This window comes from Chenopodium album, chromosome 16, assembly GCF_948465745.1.
Source record: "Chenopodium album chromosome 16, dcCheAlbu1.1, whole genome shotgun sequence".
NCBI lineage: Eukaryota > Viridiplantae > Streptophyta > Magnoliopsida > Caryophyllales > Amaranthaceae > Chenopodium > Chenopodium album.
The window spans coordinates 6,743,778-6,768,767 of NC_137849.1; the positions used below are offsets into that span (position 1 = coordinate 6,743,778).

The following is a 24,990-nucleotide window of genomic DNA, read 5'->3' on the forward strand; positions in this document are numbered from 1 at the left end:
TAGGAGAAAGAAAGCAAAGTGAGGATGTGTCCCTTTATTAATTTTGTTGACGGTTTGATAAAAAAACGTTGGCGGTATTTAGCAGTCCACATTAAATTGTGCTAGTTAGTTCTTTCAAAAAAAAAATGTGCTGGTTAGTTGTAAATTTGTGATAGAGTTTGGTAATAAATAAGGGCAAATTTGTAATTTAGCTTATCATACCAAATCATCTTTCTACAAAACGCCGCTCTTACCAATTTTTTCTAAAAGAGCTTATTTAGGCAAATCATCTCTTTTAATAAGCTTACCACCAAACACTAATATTAATTTATTTGACTAGTTAATCAGCTAAGTTGGTCAAATAAGCTAATTTACCCCCAATAAATAGTAAATTTGTGATAGTGTTTGGTAATAAATAAGGAGCTTTTTCATTAGCATTCAAGTAGTTTAAGGTGAAATGACAATTGTAGCCTCATTTAACCCAAAAGCCAACCATAATAAAACATGTCAATATCCTTATTCGTTATTTTGCATGCTCAAATAGTTTTAATAAATTAGTTATTTACCAAATACTTTTATACAATCAGTTAAGACAATATGTTAGTCAAATCAGTTAATGCATTCAGTTAGTCAAATCAGTAAATATAATCTGCTAGTCAAAATCAACAAACACTATCAGTTTCAGCTTTTACCAAACATGGCCATAATGTTGATGATAAAAGATGGTGTTTTTTTTTCCTTCTCAAAAATGGTTATATTTAGCACTTTTGTGTGGCCTTATGATGTCTAATTGTTCAATTTGGTCACAAGTATAAAATTGGTAAAACTCACTTGTGTCCTAATAATTTAACCTGAATCACTTACATTAAATCCAAACTTCACCAAAATTTTATCATTACTCGAGTTAGTTCCAACCTAAATGTTTTGATATTGATGTATCATAAACTAATTAACAACTCGAATATGATCTAATCCAAAATTAAAACAAAAAAATCGTCATCAAAAAAACCAATGATCACTCCAATAACACCAAATCCGAAATGATCTGACTCGAACGATGAAACCCTACCTATAGGCCTAACAAGTAAGCCAAAAAAGTTTCATCCATATTATTAGTATACGTGCATAAGGCACATTATAAGGACGCTCGTGTGTGTCAATTAAACATCGTGGGGGCAACGCTACTATAGTCGGACCCGGTTTTACTCATTATTTTTTTTATAATATTTGTTTCATCATATGTCATTGACTTCATGTCTCACCTCATTTGTTAAATAACATTTCATAAATTCATTAAGATGGAATTTTTCAATCTTTAGATGGAATTTTTCAATCTTTAGATTGAATTTTTCTCCGTTTTACAGAATCTAAACTGTCACCAAATTTTTTAAACTCTTAAGTAACAAGATTATGGAATTTTTGGGTTATTTATTTTAATTTAGTTTGTTATTTTTAATCTTTGTTTATTTCATATTTTGCTTTGCTTAGAAAGAAAGAGGCCATAGAAGAGGTCTCTTCAACTTGGGTTTTTGAGTTTTGAAGTTGCATTAATTTTTTAGAGAGAAAAAGTTGAAGGGAGGAACAAAAATGGGGGCTTGTGCATCAAAGCCAGAAAGTTGTGTAGGAGGAAAATTGAAGTTCTCAAAAAGATATAGAAAAACAAGGAGGTCAAGGCTTAAGAAAAGCTTGTCTTGTACCAGTAATAAGCTTGTTCCTATTGATGAAACGACGGGTTTCAATGATCTTCCCTCTTACATTAATCCAACTTTTCGAGGTACCATGATCAAATTTCGTACTAAAAACTTTTTTTGGTAATGGGGAGGGGGTGAATTTTTTTTTTTTTTTGTTTTTTTTTTTTTTTTTTTTTTTTTTTTGGTGTATAAGGAGTCATGTAATGCAGTAATGTGGCCAGTATTTGATCTCGAGTTTTGGGTAAAGGGAGTTAGTTTGATTATACTAGGATTAAGGATGAATAATGTTAAATACATGGAGATGATGTGATATCTTGCATATATGATTCCAAAAGTACATCTATGTATCAGTATAAGGTCCATTAATATTTACTCTAAGTTGCTATAATCATGATTTTTCTCTAACATCATTGTGTATATGATTCTAAAAGTATATGAAAGTTGATTACATATGTGTATAATATTTAGGTGCTATAATCTTAGAGGATATTCTTGACATGCATATATATATGGGTGTTTTGGTGTTTTTTGTGACTAAAAGTACCGGGGGGGGGGTGATTTGTACAGAAAATCTTCTAAAATGATACGAATCTCCCGGTCCCAAGAAAAACAAATTGTGAATATGTTGTTCATTTTCATTACAGGGGACTAAGAATAAGATATTTGCTTTACATGTAAATGTGGCTTTTTAGAATTTGCATGATGAGATTCTTCAGCAAATATATGCTTCTTTTACCTGTTCCTGATATTTTCGGTGTCAACAGTTAGCTTGGACGAGTCATGGTTTGATTCCCACCCTGTGTTTGAGGCTGATTGGGATGACGATTTTTACAGCATTCAGGAAGGTATTAAACAAATCACATTACATGTCTAAATTGTAAATGATATATTAATTTTATGGTAACATGTCATATATTTGTATGCAGATTCCCTATCTATAAGAAGTTTTGATCATAGCACCTGTCCATCAACTTTTTCATCTCCAAAATGCCATAGTCCTGGTTATGGTTGTTTTTCGGCTGTGTCCTCCTTTAGACAACGTAAAGAACAAGGCGAGGAAGAATCATTGAAAGAGGGAACTTCTTTTAGCTTCTATAAGGACCATTTGTTACAGAAAGATTACCAAGATCAAGAAGCTGATCATTCTCATGTTTTTTCGGGTGATCAGCAGCTGCAAGATGACTGTGCACCAACTGAGTTCTCCTTCGATTGCAACCTAGATTTTTCTGATCAAAGCACAGGAAGTAGTGAAAATTCACTGGATTTGCAGTTGAATGACTTGGATAAACCCCAATTGAAGCCACAGAATAACCTCTTTGATGTTAAGACATCTCTGCTAGTGGTCAAAGTGTGCAGGCATAGGGATGAACATGAGGCTGTAAAAGCTGATGATTCATCAGGAGTAGGAAACTATCCGGCAGTCACGAACTCTTGTTTGCCGTGCCTAAAAATGTCAAATGTATCAGGAGCCGATAGAAGGAGATCAGTCAGTCCTAGCCCTCCTGGTACCAGGAAGAAAGCAGGGTTAAAGCCTCTGAAGGCACTCTCTTTTCGATGGAGGGATGAATATGCTACTCCTACTTTAGGTGAAGATTTTTCGTTCTATCTTTGATTCGTGTTATTCTGTGTCATTAAGATGAGTTTCATTTCAAAGCATGAAATGTTTATCTTTAATTTTGTTAACATCTCAAATTTGGGTTGTTCAGTTTCGCCAAGGGCCCCCGTGAAAAGACCAATAGCAGGATCTCAGATACCTTACTGTCCACCAGGGAAGAAGATGTCAGATTGCTGGTCACCTATTGATCCTAACACTTTCAAAGTACGAGGTCATAATTTTCTCAGGTGATGAAACAATCCTCAACTTAAAGTATTTTCTACATGAAATGTAATCGTTGTTTATGAGTATGTGCTATGCCTTGAATCATCCAAAATTCTCTTGTGGCAGGGATAAAAATAAGGATTTGGCTCCAAACCATGCTGCTTTTTATCCATTTGGTGTTGATGTCTTTCGATCTCATCGCAAAATTAATCACATTGCTCGTTTTGTGGAGCTCCCACCCATAAGTTCTTCAGGAAAAATTCCTCCTATCCTTGTTGTGAACATACAGGTGCTCACCTTTTGATAAACTTCCACCTAAGAGCTATCTGACATTTTGACAGTTAAGCACAAAGTAGTTTTTATGGGGTTAACTTAAGTTGTTTCTTCGGGTTTTTTTTTTTTTTCTTTCTTTATGTTCAGATGCCACTGTATCCGGCTTCAGTTTTCAACCGTGAGCATGATGGAGAAGGAATGAACATTGTTCTCTATTTTAGGCTTTCTGAAAGCTTCTCCAAGGATTTACCTCGTCAGTTTCAAGACAATGTCAGGGTAAGAAGCAATCACTGTAAACTTTTCTTATTTGAGGCCTAACTTTACCAGTATGAACTCGATAATTGTACATCTTCAAGATGATCCTGTTCATGCTGATTGATTGTCAATATATACAGTACATGCCAAAAGTTTCAATTAATTTAATTTTCTTTGTTAATCCTCAACTGCAATAATTTGTTAATTCTTGTATCAAAATACTTCAAGGCAGTTGATTCATATTAATATGTACGTTTCACTTTCTTAATCAGAGATTGATACTGGATGAGACGGAGAAAGTCAAGGGTTTTTCAGCAGAGACAACAGCACCCTTTAGAGAAAGACTTAAGATCTTGGGACGTCTAGCGAATGTAGAGGAGCTCAGTCTGAATGCAGCAGAGAAGAGGCTACTTAACGCATACAATGAGAAACCTGTCCTGTCACGCCCTCAGCATGAGTTTTATTCAGTAAGAAATTTTCATATTTTAGCTTTCATGTTACTATTCATACCTATAATCTGAACGTTATATCATATGCTATGGAAATTATGGTTTTCTAATTACTACCACTTATACAGGGAGAAAACTACTTTGAGATAGATTTGGACGTGCACAGATTTAGCTATATTTGTAGGAAAGGTCTTGATTCAATTCAAAACAGATTAAGTCATTCTGTCTTGGATTTCGGCCTCACCATTCAGGTACTTGTTTCTTTAGATAGTCAAGTACGGATTAGTATTTTCTGATGAAATTATTTTGACATATTTATGATATAATAATCAGGGACACAAACCTGAGGATTTGCCGGAGCATCTGTTATGTTGTGTAAGGTTGAATGAAATCGATTACACCAGCTACCGTCACTTGGCAGTTTGAGTTGAGACCTTCAAAAGAGGGGAGAAGCTCTGAGTCATGCTCTTATCATCCCAAAAGAACAAGAAAAAGAAAAGACCTATATGCACCTGTTTCAGTGTTTCTCCTCTCATTTCCTGATTCCGCCCCTAGAAGGAAGGAGGTGTGAAATACCTATGTTTCTCATTTTTGTTCCTCTTCATTTAACCTTGTATTCCAATGTAATTATCAAAAAAAATGTATGTAAACTCCGGCGTATATTCTATCACCTCTCAAAGATTGCAGAAAGCACAATTCTCAATGAAAATATCCTGCTGTTTTTAAACCAAATGAATAACATAACAGAACAAGCCATTAGCTTATTCCATGTTTATTCCAGTTAGAAAGAAAAAACAGCATCAAAGCTGGGAAATTCCAACGATTTCGAATCAGTAGCCTAATTCCAAAAAAAAAAGAAAGAAAAGAAAAGGGCCAATTTGTTCAAAATTAGTAGTCTAAGATGTCATCAAAAGCAGGAAAATCTAACTGTATCTCGTTGTCACGATCCAATAGAGTCTTAACAAAGGAGTTCACTGACGAAGGCTCATAGTCATAGTAGCTGCTTATTACAGTATTCTTAGCTGCACTTTTACTCTCTGGCATCCCAAACTTGTCATTTGTAACCTTGCTGTTTGAATGGTTAGCACCGATGAGCTGGAATTGCGATGATTTCTCCTGGATTTGGGAAGGTGAATCTGCTGCTAGAAAGCCCTGGTAGCTGTGCTCTTCCTCTGTAATGTCAGTAACTAGAAGAGGGTCAACAGAGTTTTTCTGTCCCCAACTGTAAGCTGCAGTTGGCACCAGCAGGTGTGAGCTCGATTTTCCATTTGAGATTGATGATGTAGAGGACGATGAGGATGAAGGTGATACTTCTTCTAAAATATACTGGTTAAAAAAGGTAACATCTTGGAACTGAGTTCCTGGATTATCAGATGGTGATATCTTACATTGAGAGGAGAAAGAATTGGTTATGTTTTGGTCAAGAGATCTGATTTGGTGGTTGTTTGATAGGCAGCTGATGCTTTCATAATCAGATAGTATTTTTGAGATGGGTTTATGAGTAACAGGGTCAATTCCCATTTTAGCAAGCTTCTTTTTCAGCTTGGTGTTCCAGTAGTTCTTCACATCGTTATCTGTTCTTCCTGGCAGATGTTTCGCAATCAAGGACCACCTGCACCAATTTAATAACAGACCAACAGACTGGAAATTAAGGATGAATTTTCTGACATTTACCGACAAGAATCAGTAAAAGATAGAATGCTGTGCATTTAATGTATGCTGAAATCAAAGAAAAGATCCATAAGAAGCACCTGCTGCCTATAGCTGCATGGTACTGAATGATGAGCTGCTCTTCTTGTTCTGTGAATTCTTCATGCTTAAGGTCAGGCCTTAGGTAGTTAGTCCACCTAAGCCTGCAACTCTTACCGCATCTATTAAGTCCTATAAAAACAACTAATTCATTAATATGCACAAACCCTAAATAATTAGTAAAAGAGAACAGCAAAAACCTAAGCAAAACAAAGCACAGAGCTGATAATGACATATAACGACATTAGACATTTTCTGCATAACACAGGGAGTTGTTACTCGATAATAAGATTTTTACTCGTCACTGTCATGTACCCTCTCACAGCTCCTAAGGGGAACTGTTGGAATCACAGAAACTTAATGTTAATTAAATCACTTTTGATAACATGATCTGTGGCAAAAAGCTCCAGTAAACATTAAAATGTCCTCCATATTATTCCTCTATATCCCTGAAAAACCCCCATTTGTCCCCCAAGATACCCTGATGTACAAAGCACATTCTCACAATTAGGAAATAAGCAAAGCTCTATGATACCGTGGTTATAATAAAAATATACTTTTTGATATTATTTAAACCTAAGTTACAGGCCGATGGCATTCAGGTGTCTGTACAGATATCACAGTATGAGCAAATGTTAATTAAGCAAAGGCTGATAAGAAGCATTTCCTGAGTGAGTGAGTGAGGGGGTGCAGGAAAGGCAAAGTCACCGAAGATTTACCTGCTTTCTTAGGAACCTGAGTCCAATTACCGACTCCATGGTTAGATACATATGCAAGTATCTTAGCATCTTCTTCTGGAGTCCAGAGGCCTTTCTTGACATTTGCTTTATCGCAGCAAGGAGGCCTCCCCATCTTCAGATCAGAGCGCACAAGCACAAGCAGCAGCAGCAGCAAGGAAAATGAGAGAAAGAGAAAAGGAATGATGAAGTTGATGTAATGATGTGATGCAATGTTCACACCGTTTTTAACTCTTATAGAATCAAAGAAGAAACAATTAACAACTCTCAAGGCAAGCATTGCATGCAAATGGGGATCCCAATTAACGAAATTTGCATGACATTTTTTTTCCTTGTAATTAAGGCCCATTTTTTTGAATTGAAATCAGCTCTAATTAAATCTGCATGCATATGGCAACATATATAACTGTAAATTGTACAAACCTTTATACTAGTATCACGAGCAAAAACTGTCACAAACTTGAAGCTTTAGTACAACCTGCTGACATGGAATAAATGTTTCCTTCCAGTAATTCATTAAATTTGTTCATTTTTTTACTTTCTGCCATCCAAATCAGCAATGTAAAAGTATTGTACTGGAGACTGGCGCGATAGATACAGTTATCAGATAAATAAGATCTGCAGATTATCTCATATCAGTACTAACAGTGGTATCCAAATGTCATATGCAAACTTGCAACACTGATTTGATAAGAGAACTATGCACATATAATAAGTGCTCTTCATGGTAACCACTATCTACTACAAAAAGCATTCGAAAGGACGACGTTCACTAATTAATTCTTCGTACTTCATAGGGAATAACTGGTTATTTAATTGCTTCTTCCATTTTTATTTGCACCATTCACGTACAAATTCAAGAAAAAAAAAAGGAAAAAAAAAAAAATCAACAATAAAATCAAGAAAATAATCATATATGTAGTAGGATGTTACTAGATTCTAGAGCTGTCAATTCGGGTAAACAGGTCGGGTTTGAGTCGGGTTAGTGTGAGTCGGGTCATCTCAGGTCGGGTCAATACGGGTTAATGTCATAATATATGCGGGTCGGGTTCGGGTTGGGTCATGCTTGAGTCGGGTCACATCGGGTCATACATCTTATCGGATTTGGGTCGGGTTTAGGTCGGTTTAGTAAAAGGTCGGGTTATATTCGGGTCGGGTGAAAAATAGGTCGGGTTAAATTCGGGTCTTTATGGGTTTAAACGAGTTAGGGTCGTTCTCGGGTTCAAATCGGGTTCGGTTCAAGTCAATTATTTACGGGTTATAATCAAGTCGGGTTCAGTTCAAATCAATAATTTGCGGGTTGTAATCAAGTCGGGTCATTTCCAAGTCGGGTCATTCTCGGGTTCGAGTCGGGTTCGGTTCAAGTCAATAATTTGCGGAAAACATATTTCGTCCCTAAAAACATGTTGTGAAACTAACCTCCTAAAATTCAAAGTGAAATATTGAAGGAATAGAGTTAGGATTCAATTTCCGTTCCAATACCAGTATGTGATAACGACCTATACATATTGATTCAATAACAAGTCGAGTTGAATTTGGGTCGGACCAATAACAAGTCGGGTTGATTCGGGTCGGGTTTGTAACAGGTCGGGTTGAAATTTGAGTCGGGTTTGTAGCAGGTCGGGTTAAATTCGGGTCGGGTTAGGAATAGGTCGGGTTGAATTCAGGTCGGGTTAGGAACAGGTCGGGTTGAATTCGGGTTTTGACGGGTTTGGGTCAATTTCGGTTCAGGTCAATAATTTACGGGTTACATTCGGGTCGGGTCGTCTCTAGGTCGGTTAATGTTCGGGTTCGGGTCTCAAATACTCGGGTCAACTCGGGTCTAGGGTTGATTTCAGGTCGGGTTCGGGTCACCATTTTTTTTGGGTTCAGACGGGTCGGTTAATAGGTCGGGTTAGGATCGGTATTTCGGGTTGGGTCAGCTTTTGACAGCTCTACTAGATTCGTCTTAAAAATATTATAATTATAATAACAAATTTTAGTAATTTTCACTTGTGTATAATTAAAGATGTTAGTAAGTTCCACATTAACAAGTAAAGGTGGGCACGGGCCGTGCCGGCACGCGGGCGGCACGGGCCCGGCACGACTCCGGCACGGCCCGGCACGGGCACGGCCACCGGCACGGCACGGCACGGTGGCACGCCTGTGGGCCGTGGGCCGTGCCGTGAACAAAAGTTTCAGCTCTGGCACGGGCACGGCCCGTGGCACGGCGGGCGGCACGGTGCCCGGCACGACGGCCGGCACGGTGGCACGACCCGCCGGCACGGCACGTGGCACGGCCAGGCACGGCCCGGCACGAAGCCAGGCACGGCCCGGCACGGCACGGCCCGTGCCTTTTACTAGCCGTTGGAAATATGGCCGTTTATGGCCGTTTTCCAACAGCTATAAACGGCCATATTTTCCTCCAATTTCCCACCCAAATCCCCTATAAATACCTCATATTTTCCTCCAAAATTTTCACAATTCATCAACTCATCTCTTCTCTCTTATTCTCTAATTTTCTTACTCCCAAATTCTCAATTCTCAAATTCCTACAAATCATACAATCTTCCTCTCTTTTGTGAAAAAGAAAAAAAAAATTCCTACTCTCTTATAAATTTTACATTTTTAATATTATTAGTCTACTACCAAAAAAAAAAAAAAAAAAATTGTTATATTTACATTCGGGAAATTAAAATTTCGGGAAATTATAAATTCGAGAAATTATAAATTTGGGAAAGCATTGAAGCGTCATTGTAAGATCTAACTCAACTTTTTTTAATTTGTTATTGTTATTGTTATTGTTATTATTATTGTTATTATTATTATTATTATTATTATTATTATTATTAATTTATTATTATTATTATTATTATTATTATTATTATTATTATTATTATTGTATACTTGGAACTACTTAATTATATAAAAACTACTTTCTATTTTAATTGTGGGTTATTTGGATTGTTGAAATCTGTCTAAGGCGGGATTTGGGCTCTGGACAACGTCGCTCCTAACCTCTCCTATCTGGGATCTCATTGATTTAGATAATCTACTATTATTATAATTATTTTTGAAAATTTATTTTATATAAAAACTACTTACTTATTAATTCTCATTGATCTCATTGTTGTTAATTGTTACTTTGTTATTGTTAGTTGTGTTATTATCATTAATTAATCATGGCATCAAACCCGAACGTTTCCTCCTCCTCTAGAAAAGCCAAGTCAACACGTAGGGAACCACCAAACCCAAACACTTCAATGTCTATGCCCCCCCCTAACATGCCCTTTCCCTCTTCTAACATGCCCTTTCCAAACACTTCCACCCCTTTCTTTCATCCCCAAAACAAGGGAGGGCAAGAACAAATGGATGATATGGCTCCTTGGACCCAATTTCAACAAACCCAATATCAACAATATGAATTTCCTTTTCCTCCTCCTCCTCCTCCTCCTTCCCAAGGTAGCCAAACACAAGCTTCCGGGTCGAGTGAACCATCCACTCACATGCCCAACACCCAAAATCCTAACATATTAGAGTGGTGTACCGAAGAGGATTTTGCTCAAACCAAAAGAAAGAGTGAAGTTTGGGCACATTATCAATTAAGTAAAGATGGAAAAAAATGCAAGTGTCGGACTTGTGGTAAAATTTTCTCGGCCGATACCAAGGGAGGGACGGGACACCTTAGTAGACATACAAAAAAATGTGGTGGACCATCTAGTGATCCAACCCAACCTAAAATTTCTCAATTCCATCCACAAGGTTTCATTTACAATTACGAGAGAGATAGGGATGAACTTGGGAGAATGATTGTACATGCAGAACAACCTTTTCTTTTCGCCGAAAATGATGCCTTCAACAACTATATTAACCGAGCACTACAACCAAAACACAAAAAAATCTCCCGAAAAACCGTTCGATCTGCTGCCATGAAGACTTATCTAGAGTACAAATTGAGATTAGTAAATGAATTAGCTAATCTTCCTAGTAGAGTTTCTTTAACCGCCGATGCATGGGATAGTGGGTACGGACTTCACTATTTATGTGTTACTTGTCATTGGTTAGATAATGAGTGGATGTTACAAAAACGCATCATTCATTTCAAAATGCTTGAATACCCTCATACCGGTCTTAACATTTCACATCATTTAATGGAAGCCATTGATGCATATAGTCTTAGGGATAAAATCATGTCTATGACTTTCGATAATGCAACTTCTATGACATATAGTGCGAATTTGGTCAAATCCCAATTGAACGATGTTATATTAGATGGAGATGCACTTCATGTTAGATGCATTTGTCATGTTCTTAACTTGTGTGTGAAGGATGGAACACAAGCAATTGGTCCATTTTATCACAAAATACGGAGTGCTATTTGCACTATTAATAGCTCTAACATGAGATATCAAGAATGGAAAGGTTTTTGCAGGCAACAACGGATTAAAACCATAAAAATAGCACCGGATTGTCCAACTAGGTGGAACTCCACCTATGAAATGTTGAGTCGGGCAATCGAGTACAAGGTTCATTTAACACTTTTTTATAATATGAAATATCCACAAAATGCTTTACTTGAAGATGATTGGGCTAATTGTGAAAAATATATGCAGTTTTTACAATTACTATATGGTATGACACATTGTTTTTCTTCTGTATATAATCCTTGTGCTCATTCTTTTCTTAGCAATGCATGTTTACTTGCACAACTTTTTGCGGAACACCGATCACAACATGTTTATCGTGGATATCTTCCATCCATGGAGGATAAATGGCGTAAATATTACACCGATATTCCTATGATTTATATTTTTGCTTCCATTTTAGATCCTAGACAAAAATATGATGGCACCTTTTTATTAATTGATATTTATTATAGTAACATGAATTTTGAAGATGATGTTGAAACTTTTAAGAATAAGGTGACAGATGAGTTTTTTAATTTATATAATGTTTATGAAAGTAAATATGGAACCGTGTCTCGATTTGCCCCTTCTCAAACATCCAAAAATGTAAGTAAACGGACCAAAGGTTTATTTGCACAAGCTGCTAACTTGATGTCTAAGTATTCAGGTACAGAATCATCATCATCTAGGAGAACTCAAAGCGATGTTTCGGAGTTGCAAATGTACTTAAGTTACGACTTCATGAAAGGCATGGACGATGAAGAGAAGTTTGGCCTCGACATCCTCGATTGGTGGAAATCACAAGCCGTGAAACATCCAATTTTGTCGTCAATGGCTCGTGATATTTTTGCTATCCAAGTCTCCTCCGTTGCTTCCGAAAGAGCTTTTAGTGCGTCGGGAAGAGTTCTAGACGATAGAAGAACAAGACTAAAACCCGAAACACTTGAAATGTGTGTTTGCTTCAAGGATTGGTTGGATGCCGAAACTCGTTCTCAAGATCGCACTTATGCACAAAACGACGACGATGAAGGAACGTCGACTTCTTTTAGTTCTCAATCCACTCAATTGGCGGATGAACTTGAACCTCTAGGAGACGAAGACGAAGATAAAGACGAAGGCGAAGACGAAGACGACCAATAATAATTACATGATTACTTATTTACATTATACACTATTGTATTCTTTTTGTATTATCGAACTTCGTATTCCGTATAATAAATGAAGTTATTCAATATTCATACACTATTGTACGATTTTTAATTATCATTACTTATTTTGTAATTTTGTATTATTGAATTATCGTATATTCGTACCGGCTAGTCGGCTACCGTCATATAATAAAATAAGTTATTCTTCAATTTTTTGTGTTTTCGGATTATCGCACTAGTATTTTTTTTTATTATATGCATTTTTGTTTTTAATTCGTTTTTTTTTAACATTTATTTTTTTTTTTTTAAAAAAAAAAAAAAAAAAAAAAAAAAAAATTAAAAACGGCACGGTTTGGCCCGCGGCCCGGCCCGGCACGGCCCGCTAGGCACGTGGGCCGTGCCGTGCCGTGGGCTGGGGTGTGCCAATTCCAGACACGGCACGGCACGGCACGGCCCGCGGCGGCACGGGCACGGCCCGTGCCCATGTTTTAATAACAAGTGTGAGTAGCAATGATGCAACTAAATAATAACAGTAGAACATAGTATATAACTTTGTCATTATTTATCTTTAACGCTAACTGCTTTATACTTTGTTAGGTAGTCATTATTTTATAAACACCAGCAAGTATTCAATGTCAAACAAAAAGACAAATATCTATGTTTTGGAAGGAACTGTGCTTAATGAAGGAAGAAAACCTGCATTCGCGGCGGCCAGCGGCTGCTATAGAATGATACAGATAAAAATATAGAATACTCTCTATCCATCAATTTCATGCTGAATAACTACAAGCTTACAGTACAGAAACTTTAATACAAAAAGGGGAGACGAAACTCAATCCAAGGTTGTGGCTCTCTGTTTCTAGTAGAAGCAACATTTATCTACAACTATTTCAGCATCAGATGTGACTAGTGATCCATAGTTAAACAAAACTCATCCCTTAAAAAAGAAAAGAAGATGACAACTCATCCACAAATGGAATGACTGATGTATATGCTCAGCAAACATTGCAGCTCTTTCTGCAATGTCCCTTTGATTTTTCGCTGCCTACCATGTACACAGGGTTCTTTTCACACTCCCCTGCTTGTGCCCACCGAGTACAGTGCACATTTTTATCTGTACATTCTCCAGAAGACTTATCTTCTAGAGATCTGTCAAAAGACCGAACGTGAATCCACTTAGTTGCAGACCACTTCTCACCCTCAATGACAGGGCAGCTACCATGCAAGCTCATTGGATCAGTAGTTGCGTCGGGATGAAGACTGAAAAACATCAATGCATCACCCTTACTGGGTTTCACTGCATGCAAGGACATATCAAAAACTGTAAGGAAATTACTCGGGCAAGATGATAAGAATGTGAAAGAGCTCCTAGTTAAAATGTGAAAATGTTGATGCTGCTAAAAACTCTACAGGCTCTAACAGCCACAGAGGGCGAAGGTCGGAATTCATAAACTTAAAAGGTCTCTATAGCCACACGCTTGATTTTATCGTATGGATTAGTGTACAAATAAGTAAATTTATTGTATGGATTAGTGTACAAATAAGGTCAAAGTTCGGTAAAATCTCAGATAAGATTAGAGGTAATCAACATTGACCCGGCCCGAAAATAGGGCGGGTTTGGACAAGCATAAAACTGCATTCTGAGTTGAAAAGCCCGAACCTGGCCCGAAAAAGCCCAAAAGCTCGAACCTGGCCAGATAAGCCTGCTATTTTTTGCGGGTTTGGGTACGAGGAATTGTGTTAATGCCCGGCCCACCCCGATTTTTTATCACCTCTATATAAGATTAGACCAAATCACATAACATAAGATCAAATCAGATGAACTGAACATAGCCTAAATTTCCTAATGTCTTACTAGTTTAAGTGATGGGGAGAGAGTGGAAATAACACAACTACTACAAAGGGTCTTTTGTAAAACCGTGACATATCCTCGAGAGGTTATGACATTGTAACATCTTTGGGGGAGGAGGGGGGGGGGGGGGGAGGAGGATTTTTCCTGTGGAAAAAAACCTTAAAGTATACTTCCTCGGTTTTTTTTAGTTGACACCTTTCTATTATCACGCTTACCAACGCATGTTTTTAACGATTAATATCTCTAATTATCAACATTGTAAAATTATAAAAAGTGGATATTAATAAAATATACTACCTCGAAACATATTATATGCAACTTTTGCCAAAAACAGAAATTTCACATTAGATGCAACTTTCCCATTCTTTCCTTTTTTAGTAAATTTTTTTTAATGAAATTACTCAAATACCCTTACTCAAGATATCATAAACACAATTAAACAACTAAATCAGAATTCATTAGAATAATAATTTAACTTAATTAACATAATTTATCTCACCCAATTCAATTCACCCAAAATAAAATCCAACTAACAATCAACCTAAACTCAAAAAATTCATTCAACTTCCATCCAAGTTCATCTTTCACAACTCCTGCGACCAACATCGTCAAAGTCACCGGCCACCACCACCACCTTCAAAATTCGCGCTTCCGCTTCCGCCTCTGCCTCCGCCTCCGCGCACCACCTTCTGCAACCACCGTCCACAGCAAAAGCAACAGCAAAACATCAGTTGCATCCACCACCACAATCGACACCAACAATAACCACAACCATCTCCCAACGCAATCCCCTACTCCACCGCACATACCTTCGCCCACCATTCACACATCACCTATCACCGATCCACCACCAAACCGCCGCACATCGTCGTCAATGGCCCCTACGCGCTCCCCGTCTCTTTCTCTTTATCAGATCTCTCTCTCTCCTACTCTTAATCAAATCTTTAGATATAATGGTTTAGGGGGTGGATGGGCTTGTATTGGGTGTTTTAGGAGGTTTTTAGGGTGGGTTTAGGGGGTTTTCGAGTGGTGGAAGGTTTCGACTGGTTTAAGGGGTTTTCGGGGTAGGTTCAATGATGGTTGGTCGGGTTAATGGTGGTGTGGGTTCAGGGTGTTTTGGGATGAGTAAGGGCGGGTTCAAGGCGAATCGATCGATCGGGGTGAGTGGGAGATGATTTCCGGCGCTTTCGGGTGAGTAAGGGTGGTTTCGGGTTGGTTTAGGGTGGTTTTGCGGTGGTTCAGGGCGAGTAGAGGTGGTGTCGATGAGGCTTCGGTGGTGACTGTTGGTGGTGGTGGTGTTAATTATCTCTATTCTCTCTCCTACCCTTAAATACATACTCTTTAATCCATTAAACAACTATTATGATATTTTATCTTGGGTTCCGTGAGAGCTCCAAAGTTGCATATAATATGTTCCGGAGGTAGTACATTGAAACAATTCAAATAAGATCCCACATGAATATGTTTTATTGTATCTATAAACCACAAAAGCGAGTCAAAGCATGTTGTGTAAATAGTGTAAAAGTCAAACGGTGTCAACTAAAAAAAACGGAGGAAGTATAACACACAATATAAAAGCAGCAATGCTACAAATATCATGAAAGTGAAAGTTTGTGAACGAGAATCAGCAATGCTACAAATATCATGAAAGTGAAAGTTTGTGAACGAGAATCAGATCCAAAATGAAAGGATGTTCTACAATATATATTATTCTAAAACTCTAAGAGAGCATTTGATATTTAGATCACTTTTTTTAATTTTTCTGCTTTTTTGGAATGGGTTATATTTAGATCACTTAACAGCACAGAAGCGATGTAAGATATGCATAGCAGTAAATACCGAAACTTCCTAGACAACCATGCAAGGAATTTAGACGTCTTTTTATTGATAAGTCTAGCAAAAACTGTACTGAGGTATACCTGCATAGCCACCTTTAGCACAATCAGACCAGCTTTCATTTTTCGGTTGGTTCAGTTTTCCCTGGACAAAACATTGAATTAGACAAACTTCTCAAGAAAGAATGAAAGTCAAGAAAAAAAAAAAAAATTTACCTCTGCGTTGGGAAAGACAGTTTCTCCGCCCTTTTCAACATAAGACAAGTACATCAGCACAGTAGCAATCCGGTGGCCACCTAGCTGCTGATTGACCTTATCATGAAAGTAATCAAAATGGGGCTCATACTTTTGACCAAGCTCATAGCGAAGGACTTGCATGGCCTCCCCATTTTCTGAACAGTGATGACAATATATAAGTTATTTATTCAATATGATCCAACTTAAGCAGCACCATAAGGCCTGATGTACAGCAATATTCACCTGGAGGAAGGAAAGTCCAGGCAGCAATTCTTGCCTCGATTCTAGTAACTACATCATCCTTCAGAGGCAACACAAAGGGTGAATGTAAGCATTTCAGATTTTGATTTAAAATATATGCATAGATATTGAATTGACATAAATCAGAAAAATTAGCTTTGTACAATTGTACCACATGAAGTATTATACACAACATACTAATTTGAAGTATTTTCTACATTTTCACAAGCAAAGACTCTTGAAAAGATATGAAAATATCCTTCAAAGAAAGGTTATGTTAAATTCTGGCATGACGAGAACAAGGATCCACTAAAAGTAGCAACAGAGGTTCATTAACAAAACACAACAGAAAAGAGACATCCAAAACAAAACCTCGGATATTAAGAAACACAAAAATAAACAATGATGTAGAAAAGCTACTTAGTGCTGCCTCTTCCATCTCTAAGGCCAGTTTATGAAATTTTTGTGGCCCTAATTAACTAATACTTGAATTTAAATTACACAAAAAAGGATTCGGGTATGCAAAACATTACATTGATACACAATACTTTTTTATACAATTTTTTTTTTTTATCAATACAGTTATTCTCTTATAAAATAGGGAAATTCTCTTTGGTGAACTCCAACTTTTTAATTTTCTAAGTGATAAACGTTTTAAAATTTTATTATCAATGATAAACTTAACTTTTTAATTTTTTTTTTAATTATAACATTAATGATTAATTTAACGATAGTTAGTTTTTTTTTTTTTTTTTTACATTTATCTTAGAAATATTTTTTAAAAAAAAAAAAACCACCTATTCCCCCCACTTCTCCCTCCCCCGCTCCCACCCACGCCAGCGTGCCCAACCCTCCTTCACCGGTGCGCCGTCCTCCCCCACCCCTGGAAACGCCGACCTCCCCCAACCCCAGCCGGCAACAGCCTCCCCCACCCCACCTTCTCTCTTCCCCCATCTTGACACCTCCCATTTCCCCACCTAACAACCCACCACCAACCGCACTAACCACCCCGAGAACTGGTCCCCTTTCCTAAAACCCCCATCCGACCCAGAAACCCTAAACCCAACCCAAAAACACCAAAAAAACCCAAACCCGTTTAGGGTTTTTAAACCAAACCCAGAAATCGGGTTTGAGTTTTTAGGTGGTTTAGGTGGGGTTTAAGGTTTCCGGGCTGCCGGAAAAGGGAAGGGGACTCGTCGAGGAAGGGGGCCGGTTTTCGGGGTGGTTAGTGCGGTCGGTGGTGGGTCGTTAGGTGGGGAAATGGGAGATGTTGAGATGGGGGAAAGAGAGAAGGTGGGGCGGGGGAGGCGAAGGGAGAGGGGGAGGCTGCCGAGATCTGGTTTGGGAGATGTCGGGATAGGGGAAAGAGAGAAGGTGGGGCGGGGGAGGCCGGACGTCTCCAACAGAGGCATAGCCGCCGACAGGGAGGGGATGCTGGTAGGTTGGGTGGGGGAGGGGTTTTGGTTTTATTTTTTTAAAAAAAAAATTTTTTAATGATTAAATTATTAAAAAAATATTAAAAAAAAAAAAAAAAAAAAAAAAAAAAAAAAAAAAACTAACTATAGTTAAGGATTTTTATTAAAATAACACTTATCAATGGTAATCAATAATTTAGGTTTACCATTGATAATAAAATTTTAAAACGTTTACCACTTTGAAAATTAAAAAGTTGGAGTTCACCAAAGAGAATTTCCCTATAAAATATTTCTTCGAGCATTTCGATATGCAATGCCACCTACATCAATATGCTCTAACATATTTCTTTAAATATATAAAAGGGCTAAATCATTCGACCTTTCTCAAGAGATTGACTCTCACAAGCATGTTTACAATTATTTCAACTTTGACAAAAATTCTTTCTACAAATGCAACAAAACGACATAGTTAACAAGATCCGGTAAGCAATTGAAAATTTGAAACACTTGTAATATACTTGGTACCTTTGACAAACTCAAGATTTCATATGCCGAAATCAACACATTTGGCAAAGTCATTTACAATACTTAAAATTCCGAAAAAAGATCATCCGCATCAACATCGATCAAATTATTACAAGAAAAAGTAATGTTAAAATTTATGCAAGAGTTTCTTAATTCATCATTATTTAGTGATTTCAACTTGTTTGAGTCAAATAAAATTTCCAAAAAATTTCATATACTTATAATTGCCCAAATATATTCTTTAAAGAACTAATTGACATATCCACAGCCACCAAAATATATAATTGACATTAAAAAATTCCTCGGTTGATTGTATTCTTTCATCATTGATTCATCAAATTGTTTTATTATAAAAATTGGAGCTGCAATGAAATAAGTGAAAGGTATTATCTTATATTTTGAAGAGCATAGGGAAAAAAAAAAAAAAGGCTTTAAATGTATGGTTATGGTGGTTGTGGATATGACAATTACTTTTTTGAAAAATAGAATTGAGCAATTAGAGGCATTTGAAAAAAGAAAAAGAAAAAAAAAAGTTGAATTTTTATTTGACTCAAACAAGTTGAAATCATGGGATGATAATGAATTAAGAAAATTTTGTATGGATTTCTACACAACTTTTTCTCATAATAATTTAATGGATATTGATGCAGCTGAATTTTTGTTTCTTGGAACTAAAACTATTGCAAATGACTGTTAAATGTGTTGATGTCACATCTGAAATTCTAGAGTTTGTCAGAGGTGCCGCTTGTTTTCCAAATGTTTCAATTGCTTATCGAATCCAATTAACTATTTTCATAACTAGTGCATCCGCTAAAAGAAGTTTTTCAAAGTTGAATTATTGAAAAACTACATGGATCGTCAATGTCTCAAGAAAAGTTGAATGGTCTAGCCATTTTATGTATTTACTTGATGTAGAAACTATTATTAATCTAAAATTGCTCAATGGAAATGTTTTGTATGAGAATTATTGTTTTAATTAAATTATATTGTACTAAATAAAGTAATGTGCATAATTTAATTTTTTTTTTACATCCCTGAATAATTTTTTTTTTCTGATAATAAATTTAAGTTTTAGTCAATTAGGGATCCATTTTTGAGATTCTCCCTTAGGCCACAAAAGTCTTAGAAACGTGCCTGCACTAATAGTCTACTACCCTAATACCATTATTTGATCCCTGTTACCTTGCACACTGATAATATACTTGTTAATATATCCTCAGGCTATATGTTCAAATTGAATATTAAGGAGAATGGCAAAGAAGGCTTTTACAAAAGTGAGACAGGGTATGGACCGATGGACGGTTGCTTTTCTTTCAAGCTATAGCTTTGAAGTATATTTCTTTCCGGAGGGAAAGTTTGACAATTTTCCTCCTCTGCTCTCTTATGTATTTTGACATTCACATTGGTAGGAAGCTAGTATAGAAGCTAAAACACTTGAAAATCGCATTGAAAGACATTAGTCAAGGATTTTAACTAAAGATCACTTTAAAATGCTTTAGTGGCTAACTTTGTATTTGGATCCTTCCCCTGAGCTGATGAAGAGGTAAGAGAAAGGTTGAATATTATGACACTCATAAAGCCTCTATAAACTATAAGAAACAAAGTCTAAAATGGATTGGCTTAAGGCTGGTGATTATATTCTGCAATGTTTGACAGGTATTTAAAGCAGAGAAGAGCTTAGAAGTTGGAACTCTATTCATGCAATCGAGAATGAGAATGGTGTATGGGTGAATAATCCAAAATATATGAATGATACTTTCCTCTATTATAAATCTTTTGTTAGGCACTGCTATGACAGAAGGGAAGGTTAACAAAACAGTTAATGGAGCTGGGCATGTGGTATCTCAGAATCATTGTCGGATATTTTTTTGCTTGCTCCATACTCAGCTAGAGATACTAAAGATGCTCTACTATCTATTCCTGGAACTAAGGCACTTGGGCCAGCTGTTATAGCAGCTGTTTTTCAAAGATGCATAAAATATAATAGGTACTGATCTTACTAATATTATTCTTCCCTATCTTACTACTGGTAGGCTCTAAAAGTGATTAAATGTGACTTCCACTATTTTGATTCCTAAAAGTAATGAGAGTGGTAAGACCAATCTCATGCTGTAATGTGGTCTATAAAGGTGATTACCAAGATACAGGGCAATGGGAATTACTTGTTTTTGCTTTACTGATGATATAATTCTATTTTGAAGAAATATTAAATCAACTACGCTGAAGATGAGGGTCTGAATTAGTTCTCTGAAACTTCAGTCCTCCAAGTTAATGAGGACAAAACTGCTTCTTATTACTCTGGTATGTCTCAAGAGCAGATTGACTCTGCAAAGAATTTCTGGTCTTGCCACCAGAAGTTCAATCCCTTGTAAATTGTTTGGGAATCCCTATTGTTGCGAAAAGGCTCTAGGTAAAGTAAGGTGAAACAAATCAAACCATTGCTAATACAAAGGTGACTAGAATATAAGTTTGGAGCTCAAGAAATCTTTCGAATGCTCAAAGGGTACAGATAGTCAATTATGTATTACTGAGCATTCACATTTACTGAACATTACCTTAAGCAAGATTTGAGAGAATAAATAATATCTGCAGGAGTTGCATTCGGCATTGCTCTTAAGATAAGCAAAGCCCTGATATGTATCGTGTGAAGATGTTTGCAAGTCCAAAGCTACTGCAAGGATTGGGTTTGATAAAAATTAATACATGGAATGTTGCTGCCATTAAAAAGCTTGTGTGGGTAAAGGGGATCTAATAAGGCTTGTTGTTCCAAAGCATAGATTTTGCGGCTGGGTTGCTGCTCTGAAAAGATTAAACAGCAACGACAGGCTTTGCAAAAATGAGAATCTGTGTTGATCAAAGTAGTCCTATATGTGCAAGGGTGGCTGATAAATCCCATCAGCATCAGTTCTTTGAGCATATACATTCTAAGGTGTATTGTAGCAGAGAGATACTTGTATGGTGTCAAGCGCAGAACATGAGGCATTCTTGAAATGCTGAGATGGATATCTACTATCTAGATGCATATTGAGCAAGTTTAGAAAGGTGTGCTTTACTCAGTTATTCTAGCAACAGAAACAACCATTTCGTATTTTGATCAACTCTATAGCAAATAATAGCAAATGTTTAAAAGTTCAACTACATCAACTAAAACAACATAGAAAAAAACAATCATGTTTCCGCTAGGAATGAAATGCAAAGAACAAACTGGCCAGCTAGTGAAACAATACTAAGATATGCGCTAGACTGAATTCAAAACTCTCATAGCCAACAATAAGAATCACAATGTAACCACTAAAATTGATAAAACTTGCCGAGTTTATAACTGCCATATATTTAGTGTGCATTTTGTTTTAGTTAAAAAATTTCACTTATCTAAACTAACCTAACTTACTTGAACTTATTTAATTGTAAACTAAACCTCGGTGGTAACCCTTATCTAAACTAACTTTTTCCTTAGCCAAACTTATCAGAACTAATAAGGTGATAAGAGCATGCCCTTAAAATCCATATCACATAATACACAAAATTCGCCAATTCGAAGTTTCTCAAGGTTAATATAATTTACATAGTTGTATCATGACATAAAGAGACTATTGCTCAACCACATTAAGCAATTATAAAACAATCAAACAAAGTAGTTAAAAGATTAGGCAAAAAGATACAAACCTGACCCTTTTGAAGAAACATGCCAGAACTAGTTCTCACTTCACTTGGTATACTCTTTCCAGACTCATTATCAGCCACCATTGATTTCTCCAATTTATCCTTTGCCTAATTCAATCAAAAAAAATAAAAAAAACCCACCATTTATTAAAAATTTACACAAACAAACAATTATCATAATTTAAAAAAAAAAAAAATTATTAATTAATTTTTGATTATATAAAACCTAACCAATTGGATAAGATGATCACATTCTTCATGGGTTAAAAAACCCTTGTACAGAAATGCCCTGAAAATTCAACAATTACTAAAAAAATCATTGAAGATTTGAAGATAAGAAAAATGAAAGATAAGAAAAACCTGGGATGCCATGAAAGCTGAGTGACGCGAGTAGGATCAAATCCATATAAAGTATTATAAACAGTCTCACTCTTCAATTTAAGCACAGATTCTGGACGCCTGAAAAATAATAATGATTTTACATCAAAATTTAAAACGCATTTTTAAAATTTTGATTCCCAGAAAATGAAGATTGAAAATAGAAGAATACTTGTTGTTGCTGAACCATCCGGCATGAGAAAGGTGAGGGAAAATCAAGAGAAAAGATAGAAAAATTAATGGGAATTTTCGAATTTCCATGGTCAAATTAAATCAAATTGTTCCCAGAAATCAAATAAATTAGAACAATGTGGGGTGATTTTGATTAGTGTTGATGATTGTTGAAGATGAAGAAGAGAAAATTATGGGGAATATTGACGACGTAAATGTGGAAATGTGGAGTGTTTTTGTTGGGTTGAATAGTTGAATTGAAACGAAGAGCACCACCCACAGATTTGTTAGAAATTTTTAAAAAGTTGTCCTGTCTGGAAGTTTCGTTTCTTCGGTCACATTAATGTTACACTTTGACTCGTTCGTCAACTTATCATTACATTCATTGCAAATTTAGGCTCTGCTTACACCACCTTATAAAAAATATATACAAGTTTTGTATGTGGCTAGTCATATTGTATGGCCACTCATAAAAGATCAAAGTAACTCGTATAATACTGATTGAGTAACTCCTATAAGACTAAATGTGTAACCCCTTTAATATTGATCAAGTAACCCCTATTACATTACAAATTAACCCCAGCCACACGATGTGGCCAGCCACATATAAGATTTTGTGATATGTGAAATATTTATTAAAAATAATTTCACTCCACTAACAATAATTTTATTCAACAAAAAAAACTTTCAGTTCAATGAATTAGGTTCAATTCAGTAAAAATTAGTAACTTTAAAGAAAAAAAATATAAGGCCCTGTTCACTTCACCTTAAAAAATAATATTCAGTAAACATAATTTCAGTTCAGCAAATATAATTTCAGTTCAGTAAAAATAATTTCAGTTCAATAAAAATAAGTTCAGTTTATTAAAAAAAAATTCAGTTCAGTAAAATCCAGTACCTTTAAGAAGAAAATATAACAGAGAATCAGAAAAAATATTATCAGTTTAGCAAAAATAATTTAAGTTCAATAAAATTAATTCCAGTTCAGTAAAAATAATTTAAATTTAGCAAAAATAATTTCAGTTAGTAAAAATAATTTCAGTTCAGCAAAAATAAGGTGAAGTGAACGAGGCCTAACAGGAAATTTGTAAAAATAATTTCAATTCATCAAAAATAATTTCAGTTTGGTAAAAAATAATTTTACTGTTTCATGTTATTTCAAAAGGTGTATTTTGTTATTCAATGATGTATTTCATGTTATTTTACTATACAATTAATAATTTTATTACATCAATTTGATCATTGTATGTATACCATATTATGGACGAATGTTACTTTATTTAGTGCATTATGCTATATTGCTATTCAGTATAATATAACTCTATGTTATTTTATTGAGAACTTTTTATTACATAATATTATATGTTATGTTCACCTGGCCATATTCATCTCTTTCGATTTTATTCTCTATTTTTATTTAGCTACTTTCTGTAAAATAAGATTAAATAAAGTAACAAAAGTTTTTGGCAAAATAATACAATGTTTAATTAATATAATAAAATAATTTATATTAAAAATAATAACACCAAATTTAAGAAAAATAACCTCATACTTAGGAAGATCATCATATGATTTAAACCAAAATAACACAATTTAATATTTTAACAAAAAAACAAAAGGCTAATTATAATAAATAACACAATGTTTACGCAAATAACATTATAATTTAGCAAAATAATATAAGATTCAATTCAAAATAATTCATGGTTTTAACATAATAACATGTATAGCATGTTAGTATGGTACCCAAGGAGTACCATGCTTAGGGTACTCCACGAGTACTTAATACTAACTCTCGTTAATGAGGAGGAAAATAGTAAAAATTTACTCCGTAATAAAAGTTTTCAAAAAAGAAGCAAATACGGCTGTAAAAGGAAAGTGGAATAAGTAATAAAATACGGAGGGAGCTAGTAATTCTTTCATTTTCTTTTACACATTTTAATGTTTACACTATTTATAAACTGTACTTTCTATTCCCTCTGTAATTTTTTTAGGGAAAACAGTTTAACTTGAGGAGAATGATACCTGAAGTCTTTGGCGTAAGACTTTCGTCCTGCACCAAAGCAAATTCTTGCGGAGTAGGAACAGAAAGGACGATATCTACTAGTAAGACTTGGGGTGCTACAATCCATTATTCATAAGATGATGTAATTAATTGTCTAGAAGATATCGCTCCTTTACAGGATGAT

General features: G+C 35.7%; 2 protein-coding genes and 1 pseudogene across 2 annotated transcripts; 1 reads left to right on the forward strand and 2 right to left on the reverse strand.

Annotated features, from left to right (window-relative positions):
- Window positions 1-1,260: 1,260 nt before the first annotated feature.
- Window positions 1,261-5,249, forward strand: LOC145584791 (uncharacterized). Its single transcript, XM_081641582.1, has 9 exons — window positions 1,261-1,753; window positions 2,435-2,515; window positions 2,597-3,256; window positions 3,377-3,512; window positions 3,616-3,778; window positions 3,910-4,038; window positions 4,290-4,484; window positions 4,595-4,717; window positions 4,800-5,249. The coding sequence occupies exons 1-9, from the start codon at window positions 1,567-1,569 to the stop codon at window positions 4,890-4,892; spliced, it is 1,767 nt and encodes a 588-aa protein (XP_081497708.1). The 5' UTR covers window positions 1,261-1,566; the 3' UTR covers window positions 4,893-5,249.
- Window positions 5,249-7,270, reverse strand: LOC145584792 (uncharacterized; annotated as a pseudogene).
- Window positions 7,271-13,167: 5,897 nt separating this feature from the next.
- On the reverse strand, window positions 13,168-23,073 carry LOC145586194 (putative prolyl 4-hydroxylase 7). The gene is made up of 8 exons (XM_081642964.1): window positions 22,803-23,073; window positions 22,613-22,711; window positions 22,484-22,541; window positions 22,256-22,360; window positions 16,653-16,710; window positions 16,389-16,564; window positions 16,257-16,317; window positions 13,168-13,782 (listed from the first exon to the last, which is right to left on the reverse strand). The coding sequence occupies exons 1-8, from the start codon at window positions 22,889-22,891 to the stop codon at window positions 13,481-13,483; spliced, it is 948 nt and encodes a 315-aa protein (XP_081499090.1). The 5' UTR covers window positions 22,892-23,073; the 3' UTR covers window positions 13,168-13,480.
- Between the last annotated feature and the right edge of the window lie 1,917 nt (window positions 23,074-24,990).

What these genes read in the sequence shown, in the direction of transcription:
- LOC145586194 (XM_081642964.1), bottom strand. Translation starts at nt 22,891, where the DNA reads ATGGAAATTCGAAAATTCCCATTAATTTTTCTATCTTTTCTCTTGATT. An exon ending in CTGGACTTTCCTTCCTCCAG is followed by an intron (nt 16,565 to 16,652) that starts GTGAATATTGCT and finishes ATCACTGTTCAG; the next exon opens with AAAATGGGGAGGCCATGCAA. An exon ending in CTGTCTTTCCCAACGCAGAG is followed by an intron (nt 16,318 to 16,388) that starts GTAAATTTTTTT and finishes TGTTTTGTCCAG; the next exon opens with GGAAAACTGAACCAACCGAA.
- LOC145584791 (XM_081641582.1), top strand. Translation starts at nt 1,567, where the DNA reads ATGGGGGCTTGTGCATCAAAGCCAGAAAGTTGTGTAGGAGGAAAATTG. An exon ending in CATTAATCCAACTTTTCGAG is followed by an intron (nt 1,754 to 2,434) that starts GTACCATGATCA and finishes CGGTGTCAACAG; the next exon opens with TTAGCTTGGACGAGTCATGG. An exon ending in CTCAGCATGAGTTTTATTCA is followed by an intron (nt 4,485 to 4,594) that starts GTAAGAAATTTT and finishes CCACTTATACAG; the next exon opens with GGAGAAAACTACTTTGAGAT.